This window comes from Chiloscyllium punctatum, chromosome 37, assembly GCF_047496795.1.
Source record: "Chiloscyllium punctatum isolate Juve2018m chromosome 37, sChiPun1.3, whole genome shotgun sequence".
Taxonomy (NCBI): domain Eukaryota; kingdom Metazoa; phylum Chordata; class Chondrichthyes; order Orectolobiformes; family Hemiscylliidae; genus Chiloscyllium; species Chiloscyllium punctatum.
Genome location: NC_092775.1, coordinates 40,175,184 through 40,191,567, shown reverse-complemented (window position 1 = coordinate 40,191,567; position 16,384 = coordinate 40,175,184). Strand labels below are relative to the sequence as shown.

The 16,384-nt window shown below is 38.1% G+C and overlaps 1 protein-coding gene across 4 annotated transcripts in view; it reads right to left on the bottom strand.

The window, feature by feature from the left end:
• Positions 1-16,384, bottom strand: part of stau1 (staufen double-stranded RNA binding protein 1) — a 42,596-nt gene that overhangs the window by 11,643 nt on the left and 14,569 nt on the right. For all 4 annotated transcript variants that reach the window (XM_072556632.1, XM_072556633.1, XM_072556635.1 and 1 more), the window contains exons 6-8: positions 12,921-13,092; positions 10,136-10,234; positions 3,617-3,829 (exon numbers count right to left, since the gene is read on the bottom strand). In XM_072556632.1, the coding sequence (XP_072412733.1) occupies positions 3,617-3,829; positions 10,136-10,234; positions 12,921-13,092 (484 nt within the window). The remainder of the gene's footprint in view (positions 1-3,616; positions 3,830-10,135; positions 10,235-12,920; positions 13,093-16,384) is intronic.

Here is a 16,384-nt window from a genome sequence, read left to right as displayed (position 1 = left end):
GCACCTCAGATTTTGGTGTCAACTGCAAACTTACAAGTCATACCTACTCTGTTCACATCCAAATCATTTATATAAGTGATGAAAAGCAGTGGACTCAGCATCAATCATTGTAGCACACTGCTGGTCACCACATAGGAATCTGTATTTCTAACTAAATATTAAACATCAGCTCAATTTTTTCCTCAAAAAGTTTAGAGACACAGTTATATAGTTCTAAAAGGACCAACTAACAACAGTCAGACACAAAATCAGACCAATATTGCTTTCCATTATACAAGCACAGATGTGATCACTGCCTCCAAACCAAAGAAAATTTCACTCATCTTCATGCCTCGAAGACAGAGGCTTCATCTTAGCCATTGTATATGACAATTTACCAAGATACCAATGTTTTGCTGGGTCACATGTTTAAAAAACATTGCTTGCTTATCATGAAACAGAAGGTCTCTAACGTTTCCTGTCCATAGATTATAACTCTGCAAAATATATAGCGCAATATGACGTTAGTTTTCTTTCATATGGGCAGGGTCCATGCAATATAATTAGCATAGTTCAAGCCTACATATGACATTAAATTTCACCTTGCCATAGTTTTATAATGTTTCCCAGCATGCTGCCAGTAATCACCACTCAACTGTTTCTCTGCCATGATGGGACAATGGAGGAAGAAAAGAGAAAAATGCTTGGTATGATATTCTCTGTATGGACCCAGCTTGCACTGCATTTTTCACAAACCAATGTAAGATTTTTTTTTAAAGTCATCAATCCCAAGGGTTCATAAATTCTAAAATCTGTAAATTTATAGGCACATTGAGAAAACCTCTTGCCATTGCGTGCATGGTGTTTAATTTCAGCTTTCTCACAAACGTTATGGATCTACAAAGAGTGTTTCAAGCTATGTGCAAAAAAATTGATAGATGGATTTGAATTAATTCTTCAATGAAAAATAAAATAGACAACTTGAAAGTAAATGAAATGCATCGAAATTAGGATTAGTTCCATAAAAAGAGATTTTTATGAAATGGAGATGGTTCAGACTAGAAACTCCAGAGAACACATCAGGCTTTAGTCTTACATCTGTTGGAAGAACCAGCTAATCTGCTCTTAAAAGCAAGCTTATAAAATTCAAAAATGCTGTCATAGACAAAAGCAAACAACTTCAAAAATACAAGGGTGCCCAATGTGCAGCTAAAACCTTTCATGTTCCTTGGGGATAATAAATCTACAGATCTGCATTTCCAAACTATTCTGACATTTATTCCCTGCCTATTCACATATTTGTCAAAACGTCTCTTAAACATGACTATTGTATCTGCCTCCACCACCACCTCTGGCAGCATATTCCAGGCACTTACCACCTTCTGAGAGAAACAAAATATTGCCTCTCATCTCCTTACAACATACTCCTTCACCTTAAAGATATGTCCTCCCATCAGGCATCCACCCTGATACTGCACTAGAATGGCCTAAATCAAAATCACAAATGATAATCTATGTGACTGTGGGAAACCATCCCTCATCCTTTGACATCCAGCAGTCTTTACTTAAATACAGTTGAACACATTAGCATCCAACGTTTCTCCACATGCACCCAGCTTAGTGGGACTGTCAGAAACAAAAATAGCAATTGCTAAACACAACCCAACAGGTCTGGCAGCATCTGTGGAGAGAAAGTTTTTCCAGCAATATCTATTTTTGTTTCTGACTTGCAGCATCTGCATTCTTTGTTTTGTTTTGGTAGGATAGTCCTTCCTACTTCATTTTTGTCCAGTCACAGCAAGAAAATTACTTGTAACAGCCTCTTTTCCTTATGTTCCCACAATGATACTTTTGGAGTTCATGAGGTGTTATGCATGCTGCACTCATTTCTCATCCATAAATTGACCCTCAGCAACATCATCCACACAAACTCATCAGGTTTCACATGTATACTGGTTCAGTGCTACCTCACCATCAAGCTTTTGACCCATCAAATGCCGTTAACTCCTTATGCTGCTTATCCAATCTCCAGTCCTGAATGAACAGCAATTCCTTCCATTGAAATACTGGAAGCACCAAAATACTATTTTAAGACCCAATCATAAATTCTGTGCCATAAATACTAATCCTACCCATCTCATCCTTGAGGATGAATAACAGCATTCACAACTTTGGCATTTTATGTGACCCTGAAATTAGTTTCCAATCAAATGTCCATTCCATCACTATGACTACCTACAATGCACCATGCTACTAGTGTCTCTTTCAAATCAGCTGCTTTGGAAATCTTGTCAATGTCTTAAGTTATTCTAACTTCTATAAATTCAATTCTCTCTTGTCTGGCCTTCATCTTCCATCCTCTTTAAACTTAACTCAAAAGAAAAAGAAACTGTGCTGCCCAAATTCTAAACTGCACTATTCCATTAACATATCTACTCTAGCTTTTGCTGATTTAAGATATTATCAGATTAGGAATCAGTTTTGAAGTCTTGCTTTCAAATTTCTTCACAGCCCCTCTCCAAGACCAACCTCCTCCATTCTATCCCTGGATAGTTCTATTGCTTTCTAATTCAAGCCTCTTATACACTTTCAATGTTAAAGCTGTTCTAACCATTGGCATCCGTATTTCATGTTTTAGCTCAAAATTCCAGAATTGTCACCTTAAAGGCTCACTGTTCTCAAACTCCCCTCCGTTAAGATACTCCTTCATACCTAATTGTTTAACTTACCTCCTCTTTGGGAAATGTAATTATGGAGACAGGATAGGAAAGTGGAGTTGACGTGCAAGTTCAGCTATAATCTTACTGAATGGCAGAGGGTGATCCTATATCAAATTTTTGTTTGATGACACTGAAATGCTTTAAGTTTCCCAATGTTAAAAAGGTTTTATATAAGAATCAAAACAGTCCTAAAAACAAACGCTGATTAATGGAGCACCACTTCTAAAATATTTAACTTCTGATAGCTGATAACCATTTAATTGTACAAGTTTGAATTAGACTTTTGGAAATCCCTTTCCTAAACATTTGATGTCACTGAGTAACAACTTGCATAGTTTCTTTAGGATAACTATGCAATGAGAAAATACAAGATAGTACCATCCAAAAAAACCCAGTTAAAACCTTGAAAAAATAATTTGTACTTCACCAGAACTTCATACATGGACTTATTAGAAGGTAGATTCACCCAGATTAAAGCTGAACTTGTCTCAACTTTATCCTTCCTACTCTATATCCATAAAATATAGATTCCCCAAATAAAATGCACAGGTACTATATGGCAGCACATAACAAGCAACAAAATATGAATGGAAAGATTGTATTGGTGGCAGTTATTGAACTTCCTGCTGTTTCAGTAGCACCATTTGATGAGACTTCTTTTTGACTATGAACCATCCCTTCCAATGCAGAACAGAAACTTCAGACTGCTTTACAACTTCAAAACTATGGTGGAACATAACCATTTCCCAATTAGAGGAGTCACCAAATTAATGGAATCTTGAAAAGTAAAGCTAAAAACCAGGTTCAGCAACAGCTGTGAAAAGAACCTCCATTCAGCACGATCTTTTCCACTAATACCACCACCCCCCGCAAAAAGAAATAACTTTTTTAAAATTAAGATAAAAAGATCTACACACCTTCACTATTGATTTGGTTTTCTTTTTTATGCGTGGTTTCACTTTTTCTACTGTTGGAAGCTGTGGAAGTTTTTTCAGTTCCTCCAAAACAGCTATTGCAGCAGCTTTCTTCGAAATTTTCTTGCTCTTCCCCTCTCCTTCAGCTGAAAATTCTCCAACCATTACTTTAGTAACAAAGCTTTTCATATGTGGTGGGCCACTTTCTTTTATTACCTGTGAATCAAAAATATTAAACATGTAAAGCCACAAAGTCAAATTCACTAGCAAAATACTGTGGATGCTGAAAATAAATATTTGTAATGTTTAATTGATTCACAAGAAAGGCTTATCAATTTCAAAAACTTCGCAGTAGCAATCGACCATGCAAATCCTCCCTCTTCCATCTCATTTAAAATGGTTTTCTTCAAAGGAGCACTATGACAATAAGTGGATTAGCAGTAGAGATAAGGCCAAGCTATGTATTATTCATCTTTATGGTAACAAGCACGCAGTTGTGCAGTCATCAAGAACTTTTGTGAGATTACTAATCATTTCCATACCAGCAATACAAGAGGGAAAGAGAAGACTCAACACAATATGGTCAAATGAAAGCATACAGTTTTCCACACAACTGATGAGAAATACAGACAAAAATCACAACACCAGGTTATAGTCCAACAGGTTTAATTAAAACTGCAGCTGCCTGAGGAAGGAACGGAGGCTCCAAAAGCTTGTGGTTTCAAATAAATCTATTGGACTATAACCCTGTGTTGAGAGATTTTTGCCTTTGTCCACCCCAGTCCAATACTGGCACCTCCACATCATGAGAAATAAAGGGGAAATTCACTAGCTCATTTATTTTTTTTGTTAAAAATCAATAGAATGAGTATGAAAGTTCAAATCCTCATCTTATAGCATCCATAAAAGAGTTGGCAGACAGCCTGCACTCACATAGAACATTGTTCAATATTGCCTTTTTTTTAGGTAACAGGAATAGCACAGAGTTGCTTACACAACCTATACTGAAATCCAGTAATTTATCAGTGGAGCATCACGTACAATCCAGAAGCCATTATTCAGCATCACTGTAGCTATTCTTATGTTAGGCTTCTTGTTTTTCCATTTCGAAAATCCACATGATACATGTATTCATGAATTAAATTTCATCCTTTGAGTTGTGTTAACCACCTTCACAAAATGTTTTTGAACTACCCCATTCAAAATTTGTTCAATCCATGATGCGAAAATGAAAATTAGTGACATGCACATAATGCTTCTGAAAGGCAGGTCATTTTCGTGCTAGTTGGCATAAAGATGAATGATGTACATCAATACAGGAACCTTATCGCCGCATGTTATGAGTGACAGAATCATGCAAGACAGAAAGTTAAGAAGGTAGAGGTAGAAGTGTAGAAATAAAAAAGTCAAATATGTAATTTGTGAACATTTAAACCATGTTACAGGATTGCCACTGAGATTAGACCTAGTACATCTATTTTAAAAAAGGTTCATAACATTTGAAAGAAGTACCAGCACAACAACACAACAGATTCAAACTGAAAAGCAGTGTAAATTCATAATATTGCCGTCTCGGCTTTTTGGAAAAAATGACAAGGATCATAAGACCATAAGACCATAAGACATAGGAGTGGAAGAAAGGCCATTCGGCCCATCGAGTCCACTCCACCATTCAATCATGGCTGATGCGCATTTCAGCTCCACTTACCAGCGTTCTCCCCGTAGCCCTTAATTCCTCTCGACAACAAGAATCTATCAATCTCGGCCTTGAAGACATTTAGCGTCCCGGCTTCCACTGCACTCCGTGGCAATGAATTCCACAGGCCCACCACTCTCTGGCTGAAGAAATGTCTCCGCATTTCTGTTCTGAATTGACCCCCTCTAATTCTAAGGCTGTGTCCACGGGTCCTAGTCTCCTCGTCTAACGGAAACAATTTCCTAGCATCCACCTTTTCCAAGCCATGTATTATTTTGTACGTCTCTATTAAGTCTCCCCTTAATCTTCTAAACTCCAACGAATACAATCCAAATATCCTCAGCCGTTCCTCATATGCTAGACCTGTCATTCCAGGGATCATCCGTGTGAATCTCCGCTGGACACGTCCCAGTGCCAGTATGTCCTTCCTGAGGTGTGGGGACCAAAAATGGACACAGTACTCCAAATGGGGCCTAACCAGAGCTTTATAAAGTCTTAGTAGTACATCTCTGCTTTTATATTCCAACCCTCTTGAGATAAGAGACAACATTGCATTCGCTTTCTTAATCACGGACTCAACCTGCATGTTTACCTTTAGAGAATCCTCAACTAGCACTCCCAGATCCCTTTGTGCTTTGGCTTTATTAATTTTCTCACCATTTAGAAAGTAGTCCATGCTTTTATTCTTTTTGCCAAAGTGCAAGACCTCGCACTTGCTCACGTTAAATTCCATCAGCCATTTCCTGGACCACTCTCCCAACCTGTCTAGATCCTTCTGTAGCCTCCCGACTTCCTCAGTACTACCTGCCTGTCCACCTAACTTCGTATCATCGGCAAACTTCGCTAGAATGCCCCCGGTTCCCTCATCCAGATCATTAATATATAATGCGAACAGCTGTGGCCCCAGCACCGAACCCTGCGGGACACCGCTCGTCACCGGCTGCCATTCTGAAAAAGAACCTTTTATCCCAACTCTCTGCCTTCTGTTAGACAGCCAATCCTCAATCCATCCCAGCAGCTCACCTCGAACACCATGGGCCCTCACCTTGCTCAGCAGCCTCCCATGTGGCACCTTATCAAAGGCCTTTTGAAAGTCTAGATAGACCACATCCACTGGGTTTCCCTGGTCTAACCTACTTGTTACCTCTTCAAAAAATTCCAACAGGTTTGTCAGGCATGACCTCCCTTTACTAAATCCATGTTGACTTGTTCTAATCAGACTCTGCTCTTCCAAGAATTTAGAAACCTCATCCTTAATGATGGATTCTAGAATTTTACCAACAACCGAGGTTAAGCTGATTGGCCTATAATTTTCCATCTTTTGCCTTGATCCTTTCTTGAACAAGGGGGTTACAACAGCCATCTTCCAATCATCCGGGACCTTTCCTGACTCCAGTGACTCTTGAAAGATCTCAACCAATGCCTCTGCTATTTCCTCAGCCACCTCTCTCAGACCTCTAGGGTGGATCCCATCGGGGCCAGGAGATTTATCAATTTTAAGACTTTTTAACTTTTCTAGCACTCTCTCTTTCGTAATGGCAACCATACTCAACTCAGCCCCGTGACACCCTTTAATTTTTGGGATATTACTCATGTCTTCCACTGCGAAAACTGACGCAAAGTACTTGTTAAGTTCTCCTGCTATTTCCTTATCTCCCATCACTAGGCTTCCTGCATCAGTTTGAAGTGGCCCAATGTCTACTTTTGCCTGTCGTTTGTTTCTTATGTACTGAAAGAAACTTTTACTATTATTTCTAATATTACTGGCTAGCCTACCTTCATATTTGATCCACTCATTTCTTATTACACTTTGTTATCCTCGGTTTGCTTTTGTATCCTTCCCAATCTTCTGATTTCCCACTGTTCTTAGCCACTTTATAGGATCTCTCTTTTTCTTTAATACATTTCCTGACTTCCTTTGTCAGCCAAGGTTGTCTAATCCCTCCCCGGTTAATCTTTCTTTTCTTGGGAATGAACCTCTGTACAGTGTCCTCAATTATACCTACAAACTCCTGCCATTTTTGCTCTGTCTTCCTGGTTAGCCTCTGCCTCCAGTCTATTTTAGTCAGTTCCTCTCTCATGCCCTCATAATTACCTTTATTCAACTGTAACACCATTACATCCGATTTTGCCTTCTCCCTTTCAAACTCCAGACTGAACTCTACCATATTATGGCCGCTATTTCCTAAGTGTTCCCTTACTTTAAGATCTTTTATAGAGTCTGGTTCATTGCAAAGCACTAGGTCCAGAATAGCCTGCTCTCTTGTGGGCTCCATGACAAGCTGTTCCAAAAAGCCATCCTGTAAGCATTCCATGAATTCCCTTTTTTTGGATCCACTAGCAACATTATTTACCCAGTCCACCTGCATATTGAAGTCTCCCATGATCACCATGACCTTGCCTTTCTGACATGCCTTCTCTATTTCCCGGTACATGTTGCGTCCCTGGTCCTGACCACTGTTAGGAGGTCTATACACAACTCCAATTATGGTTTGCTTGCCTTTGTGGTTCCTCAATTCCACCCACACAGACTCCACATCATCCGACGCTATGTCATTCAATACCATAGATTTAATTTTGTTCTTAACTAACAAGGCAACCCCACCCTCTGCCCACCTCTGTCTTTTCGATAAGTTGAAAAACCATGGAGGTTTAACTGCCAGTCCTGACCCCCCTGTAACCAAGTCTCTGTGATCAGGGTACCAAAACACATCCCAACTAAATCCACGGAAATTCAAAATTGAAAGATGAATATTTTGACTGCACTTAACAAGTATAAAAGAGAATGAAAATGTAGACCATGGACTGTTTCATTTACTGTATCAAAGACATCTTTGATACCAAAAATTGAATTCATTCAGGTGAAATCAAATCAGTGTGGCTGCCAGTGAGATAAAAGATGCAAATGTTTAGTGTGGAAAAACAGCACAGAAATAAATGTAGTTTTCTACTTCATATTGAAAAACTACCCTTCATACCCTCACATTCCTTCCTCAGCAATGTAGGCAAGAAAATGGTCCAAACTTTTACTCTTTCTTCTCCCTCTCATATGCCTTTTATTTTGCCTCCATCAGGAATAAACTGGTTGGTGATATGGTAAAGGAACCACTGTTAGCACTGGAGGAATCTTGAGTAGGATTTTGCAGAGAATGTGCTAATTAGTACTCTAATTCCACCTCTGCTTTGCTAATCAAGTCCTCCAAAGATAATCTTTCTTCTTCACCTCATTTTTACTATTTCTTCTGATACCCAAATCAAAACCATATCCCCCCCCATTCCCAGTCTCCCAATACCATAGAACAAGTGTGAACTAAATGGCCCCTTCTGTTTATTGCCTCTTTTCCACTTAAGCTCGCATGCTTCTTTAGAATGCAAGTTTAAAAATCAGCTTAAGACAACTGTGTTTGAATCAAGAGGAATGCTCATCTCTTTCACTGTCTAAAATGGTTTTGATGGTAAAAATGATTCACTTTTGCCCAAATGACTGGGATTTTTTTATTGAAGACTGAAGATTATAATTAAGAATGAGTACAAGTCCAACTTGTGTGCCTCTTCCTTCCTCTCAGTTAGGTATATTTTAATATCTAAAATCAAAAGTGAAGCATATAATTAGTACACTCCCTTTCACTGGCAGGTGGGTTTCAAATAGAAAGTTAGGTGCTACATAAGCTTAGATGGTTATTTTCCCCAAAAATACTTTAAATATTTAAAATTTAATTAAAAGTATTTCATCATACTGAAAACAAAATGTCAGTCTAGTATCATTGGCATACCAGTGAGGATGAAGTCCTCAAATCCAAAGGCAAAGCTACTAGATACATTTAAAATAATTTGTGGAATACACTATTTAAAAAAAAATCAAACCTGCAAGAAGACATTTATGTCAAAAAACTCAAACTTGAGCATTGATGGGACTCAGCAGTCAGATTATGTAAACTTGATGGCATAAGCGCAGTGTGGCACTAAATGAAAATACTCAAACTGCCACTTCAAAGTATAGGTGCTGCAGGAACTGAGTATTTAATGAAGTTGCAACCCATCTCAATTTAGTATAATGAATACTTTAAATTCAGTGTAACACCCAATCTAACAACCAAAATGGCAAATTGAATTCGGATTGTGGAATTTAAAATGCTTAACTTTTCCACTTGGACCTGAACAGTATTGATACATCAATGGAATATTTTTCTTCATTTCCCAACATTCTGTCCAGTAGCTTCAATCCATGCACTAAAAGATTTAATATGTAGAGGATAGGCACGAGACGCACAACAAAGTGTGGTACACAGACATCTTGGCCACTGTAGTTGTGAATTCTACTTGTACAAAAAGGGGAAAGTTACATGGTACTGAAAGCCTCATCATACAGCCCACAGAATTAAGCAGAAAAAGAAAAACTAAACACCATATTACTTTTATGAATATTTGTATCTTGACCAACACAAGACAAACACAAATAGCATGGGACCACCAGGAGCTTCAGTGCCCATGAAAAACAACACTTCTGGCATCCTCTCTTGCTGTAAATGCTATAATTGACCAGGAAGACAAGTGATTCCACACGATGATACATTGATTATGACTTTTGCACCAACAGATAATTCCAGAGGCAGTTGAAATAAATTTTGAGTTAACCCAGCAGTAAGATGCTTTCTCTATTTAATGCATTTAGATGGTTTAGAAAGTGCAAGCTACGGAAACAATGTAATCGCCAATTTCATCCATAGCACTTCAATAAAAAAAATTACAAGGACAAAATTTTGCCAAGAACCAGATAGTTTAATTGATTTCATGCAAATTGATTTAACCATTTATAAGAACCTTACTTCAAAGTTCACAGGCATATTTCTTTTCAGTGCAATCTCAAATACTTGGCTTATTTCAGATTTATTGAGATCATCATCATCTGTTTCTTTTCCATTGATCTGAAAGGAAACATTTGCATAGTTACTATCATGAAATGTGATAATAGAAATTTTAAAACATTTTATGTATTCACGAACATGAACGTAAAAAGCATTTGTGCTAATCCAAGTCTTTGTTACCCTCTATGAAATTACAATTCAATATGTAAAATAATTTTTGAAAACATTATTTTTGAAACAAGCTCTAATGTGTCTAAACTACCTTAACTGATATGGAAGTCCACCACTCAACTACTGTGTATTTGACACATCAAATCTGTTGTTTTTTCAGAAGAAGTTAGATCTAATCTAATCTCACTCTGCTGCTTGCTCTTCAGAGGAAAGAGTTCCCAGAGAAGGGACAGCATGCTAAGAAAGCAGGATTGAAAGGAAATTTGATACAAGACTGTACATGTAAAAAAGGAATCAAACACAAGGATAAGAATTTTAAATTGAAGGCATGAGGGAAATTAATAATCAATGGGTACAAGCAATAGATACAAGTGTAGCTAGCATGTGATAGATTATGGCAGCTTTTGAATCGTGACTACAGAGTCGAGAATGAAAAGCCAAGGAGGACAGTATTTGAATGTCAAGTGACAAATCCAGAAATAAGGATTACCTTGTCAGACAGGGTGAGGTAGTCAAAGGTGGCTGCGTAGGCAGCCTTTTAATAGAGAATATGGAGTTGGAAGATCAGCTCGAAATCAAATGCGTAAACTACAACCAGTTTGGTTCAGTCCAAGACAACAGCTGAGGAGAGGAAAGGATTGGCAAACAATGTACACGGCTTATGTTGTGGATCAATATTTGGCTGGGACTGAGACAACAGGCAGATATACACTGCCAATGTACATGCTGAAGCTGACTTCAGCCTTTGTGAAAAGGGGACCAAACTTTGAGTGACAAAAAGGTGAAAGAGCAGGGCTACAAGAGAAGCTGCTGTAAAAGATGCTTAATCTGTACGCAGATAGTTAAGAGTAGAAACAAGAATGAGCTGCTCCACCGAGCTGCAAATTTTATAACCATTCTTACTCCTTTTCATGGTTACATGTCTGAGAAAGCAGACAAATACATCACTATCAACTAACTCAGCACAATGAAGCTGCTCATCAGCTCAGTATAACTTGGTGACATTTCTCATGAACCTTTTCCATTCCTTTTATACTCTCAATTGGGTTCCCAAAACTACTCCAAATGCAAGCTTAATGTTTTGGAAAGTTCAACATTACTTCTTTGCTCTTTGTTGTCCTTCAGGATAGGAAAACTGAAGGTTTTGTTTTGAAAAAAAAGGCACCATCTATTTGCGCTCTTAATAACAACATCCCCACACCTGGATTTGATTTTTCCCAATTTCAAGTGTGGCTAGGTCCTCTTTCAAACATCCTAGCTGCAGTTAACTACAGTACTGATGTTACTGTTTACATACACTTAACATTTCAAGAGGAGAAGGCATCTCTCATTGGACAAGCAGTTTAAAATAGTGTCGAAACAGGCCTCTATCTGGAATTTCAATTCCAGATCTGATTGGTAACTGACATCGATAAATGTAAATGTAACATTTATGATATTACTATGGGTCCAGTCAGATCACAGACAGAAACTTGGCTTGACAACTTTAATTTGTTTTTGTTTTATCAAAGTGGGGTGTCATGGAAACGTAAGCATGCATTGCTGCAGATTTAGCTTTAACAATAAAACAAGTTTATTAATAAAGTAAAAGGAACCATTTACTTATAAAGCAAAGCCAATGATTTTAAAAACATATAGTAACCAGGTGATCCCATTAGACCCAAAACCCCTTCATAAATTGAAAAGAAACAAACAGCTTTTGTAATGCACCCAAAGCACAACTCATTCAACATTCATACCAATGTCTCTGTATTTAACACTCTGCTGCGTTTGTTATGTCAATCTTTAAACCAGAACTGCAGATAGCTTACTGCTGGAGCTATTGTACAACTGTTTAAATATACTTCATTTTAAGTAATTGCTTCAGGGTTTAATCAATTCTGGTCTGGGGCTAACACTAGTGGTCTAGGTCACCACATCTTTCCTTCTCAAAAGGACTGATCTACACAGCAATCCTATTCTAAGGACTTCACCGGACTGCTCAAAACTGAGTGAAAGTGAGCACTGCAGATGCTGGAGATTAGAGTCGAGAGTGTGGTGCTGGAAAAGCACAGCAGGTCAGGCAGCATCCGAGGAGCATGGAGTCAATGTTTCAGGCAAAAGCGCTTCATCAGGAGTCAGGCTTTTGCCCGAATTGTCAAGTCTCCTACTCCTCGGATGCTGCCTGACCTGCTGTGCTTTTCCAGCACCATGTGTTCAAAACGGACACCCTCCCAATCCCCCAAGCTATAAGTGCTTTTCAAACTTAAAAATCCAGAAGTCTCTAAAACCACAAGGCCTTATTATTTACCTTTCTGGGTCACAAAATAATCTAAAATAAAACAAAAATTCCATTAGCGTTACACACAAACCCGTTCATTCTAAAGTCAGACCATAAAAAACTGTTTTAAAAAGAAAAGTCACCATTAACTTCAAACATAGAAAACCTTCAGATTACTAACTTAAAACCAAATCCAAAAATTGCAATAAATGATATGAGTATATAAATCTCAGTTTACATTACATTCTCCAACAATATAAACTGACTTGATTCTTTAAAAGCAAGTTAGATTCCAATCAAAATGAAAATACTTACAGTTGGTAATTTGGATGGCAGGGTTTCATTTTGCAAGGTTTTGAGTGCTTTGGCAGCTGCATCATGTTTAGCAGCCTGCCTTGATCTTCCCTTTCCCTGGAATTGCTGATTTCCAATTACAAGCTCAACTTGGTAAGTGACTGGTCCAACAGGGGGAAAAGGGTAAAAATACCTGAGGAAAAAGAAACTATTTGTAAAATCTCAACTCTTAAGAACAACAAACTGAAAGGTTGTAATTATACATTTATATCAGTTCTGAAGATATGCAGTATTGCAGTTTATAAAAGGCCTAATCCTAATCAACAAAACTTAATAAAAAAGTACAGGGGCTACTTTTTAAGAAATTATTTAATTCTAGAGATCAAAATTATGCCTGGAAATAACCTTGGTTAGATCACAATGGGATCATTAAACAGTCCTGTTTCATATTATAAGCTTATAGAAAAAGTGCAAAATGATACCAGAATAGCAAAATTACATCTATCTGGAGGAGCTAAACAGGCAAACAAGTTTATCTCTAGTAAATATCCCTGAGCAATGACCAGGTACAAGTCAAAACCTTCCCATTTGTGGGCCTGATCAGAGCTAACTGTCATAATAAAGTATTTGTGAATAAACTCAAAAGGGAATTCAAGTTTATTTACCTGGAGAACGACTATAATATTAAACATGTTAACAAAAAAGTATTGCAGGCAAATCAGATACATCCCCAAAGGACAGGGTGAAACACACAGGAAAATGAAGAACTTGTTGATGGGGTTAGATCAGAGGCAGATGGCGAGCCATGCAGTTAAAGTGTTGGTGTGGGCCTGTTAGGCCAAAAGGCTGTTTTTACACTTAAATAATTGGTGAATTTGGCCCAGATTTTCATTTTGGAGTTTGTCACTTGGAAAATATGAATTGATTATGCAAAGCCAGCAGAAATTGTGAAAGGAAACGCACATTTATTTGTGGGTTTGAATTATTTTGACCAAATACCAGAGGGATTAAGTACATAGTGTAATGCAACGTACGTGGACTTCAAAAAAAGGCATGAAATGCCACAAAGCAATTGTGTCAGTAAAGTCAAGGCTAATGGGTTAAAAGGGACAGTAGCTTTATGGATAAGTTGTCTGACTGACACAAAACAGTAGTGGTGAATGATTGTTTGTTTGAAGAAAGGTAGACATTGGGTTCTGTCAAAATTGTTGGAGTTTTACAAGGTTACTATGCCTGAGTGTTCCCCCCCCCCCCCCCCCCCCCCAAGAGAGGGGGGTAATTGGCCAGGCTCCAGTTAGGAGGAGTTTGAAAGATTTATTGGGGCCCTTTTTGTTTACCCCCAACAGATAATGCCTCCAGCCGAAGGCTTCCATGTCTTAAAAAAAGACCAGCAAAACCAAAGGGGAGTGGGACACTAGTTCTGTAGTGAGCCTTTGCTTAGAGGTTTTGATTCAGTTCAGCAGTAGAGAGAGAGAAGGTAGGCTGCTGGTTCTCTCCCTCCTTCTGCCCTTTTGACTTTGTAACCTGTAAGCCTGGTTAGTTTCATTTTTACTCTTTGTGCTAAAGGAGGTGTTTATTGGGGCTGTTGCAAGTATTTTCAGAACAGCATCATTAAGTTGGGATAGTCTGTCAGGTTTTTGCTAAGATAAGTTGTCCAATATTCTATTTTCTGTTCTTTGTATTTCATTCCATAATTGTGTAAAAAAATTCAGTTTGCTTAAAAATTGGCAATCAAATCAGCTAATTCACTCCAGGAATATCCACAATACACTTACCTAAGACAAATAGCAAAGTTATGGTCTGGGCTACCCGCTTAAAAGTGTTTTGAGGGGTCGGGCCTGGCCCATAACAGTTCCTCGGGGTCAGTATTTTTGACCACTGTTTGGAATGTATATTAATTGCCTAGACCTGGGTGTATGAACCAACTTTAAAACTTGCTGATGCAACAAAACCTAGAAGTATTGTGAAATGTGATGAGCATAATGACTTCAGACAGATTGTTGGAACTGGAGTCACATGGAAATTGAGAAGCAACATTACATTTTTTTTAAAAAAGTACAATTCACAGAGAATTTCAGGGGCAGAGGGCCTGAATTGCTCAAGATAGCAGGACAGACTGACAAAGCTGTAAGGCATATAGGGCACATGGATTTTTTCGAAAGAGGCACTCAGTACACAATTCAGTCATGATTCACCTTTATATGACAACAGTACACCTAAAAATGGAGTATTGTCCAATTCAATTGAACAATGCCAGGCACTGAAGAAAATGCAATTAAAATTTACAAGAATGTTTCTACGCAAGAGACTGGAGTTAAGAGGACAAATTAGAAACATTTGTGCTATTCACCTTATGGAAGTCAAAAGTTGAGAGATTTGATAGAGTTGTTTAAAAATCATGAGGAATCCACACAAGGTAGGCCACAAAATTCAAAGCAATGCACATCGGTTTAAGTTGATTAACAAAAGAAGCAATGGTGAGAGGAGGCAAATCTCTTTTCCAAGATACCATTTATTCTGAATACACACCCTTAACTAATGAAATATGGCTTTCCAAAGGAAAGAGACGGAGAAAAAAAATGCTGGTCTCAGGGAAGAAGTCAGGAACAGGGCTAGCTGTGTAGCTTTAGGAGAGCTTTCACAGTTCTGACAAGCCTAAGGCCTCTTTTTGTAATCATTTTATGATCTTATTCAACGAAAGACAATGCCACATTATATATATATATTTACCTCTAGTTTCTCCACCTTTTCTCTCATAACCTTTACACTAGTTTCAACTTGCTTGACTAGTGACTGAAATGGAGTACATTATGTAGGCTGCCACTGCAGTACAGTAAAAGAAGTGGATCCTCTGCATTTAAAATAGTGCCAGCTTTAATAGGGGACCAAACTGAACTCTCCCTAATTGTTGAAACAAGTATAAAATATCTTACAATCCTATTCAAAAGACCAAAAGCTTTTCCAATGACATAACCAAAATTTCTCATCTGTCCAACACCAAACAAATAAAAAAATTTTCACCAAGTATTATACAAATGGGCTGTTTTAAGCTGTTTCAATGAAAAATAAATGACAATATTTAAAAAGTTACAGGATGCAAAACATTTTGGAATGCCACAAGGGCATAAAGATGCGTTATAGATCATGAAGCTTCTTCACTCATCGGACACAGATGATTATTTTCTTTGATTATATTCTACCCTGACTACAGGTGTTATGCAATCATAGTGGAAACATTCGGCCTAACAAGTCTGCACTGAATCTCCGAAGATAATCCACCTAGACCCATTCCCCTACCCTATTACTCTACATCTACCCTAGACTAATGCATCCAGCCTCCACAGCCTGAACACTATGGGCAATTTAGCACCAATTCACCTGACCTGCACATCTTGGGATTGTGGAAGGAAACCAGAGCACCTGGAAGAAACATACACAGACGCGGGGAAAATATGTAAACTCCACACAGACAGTTGCCCAAGATT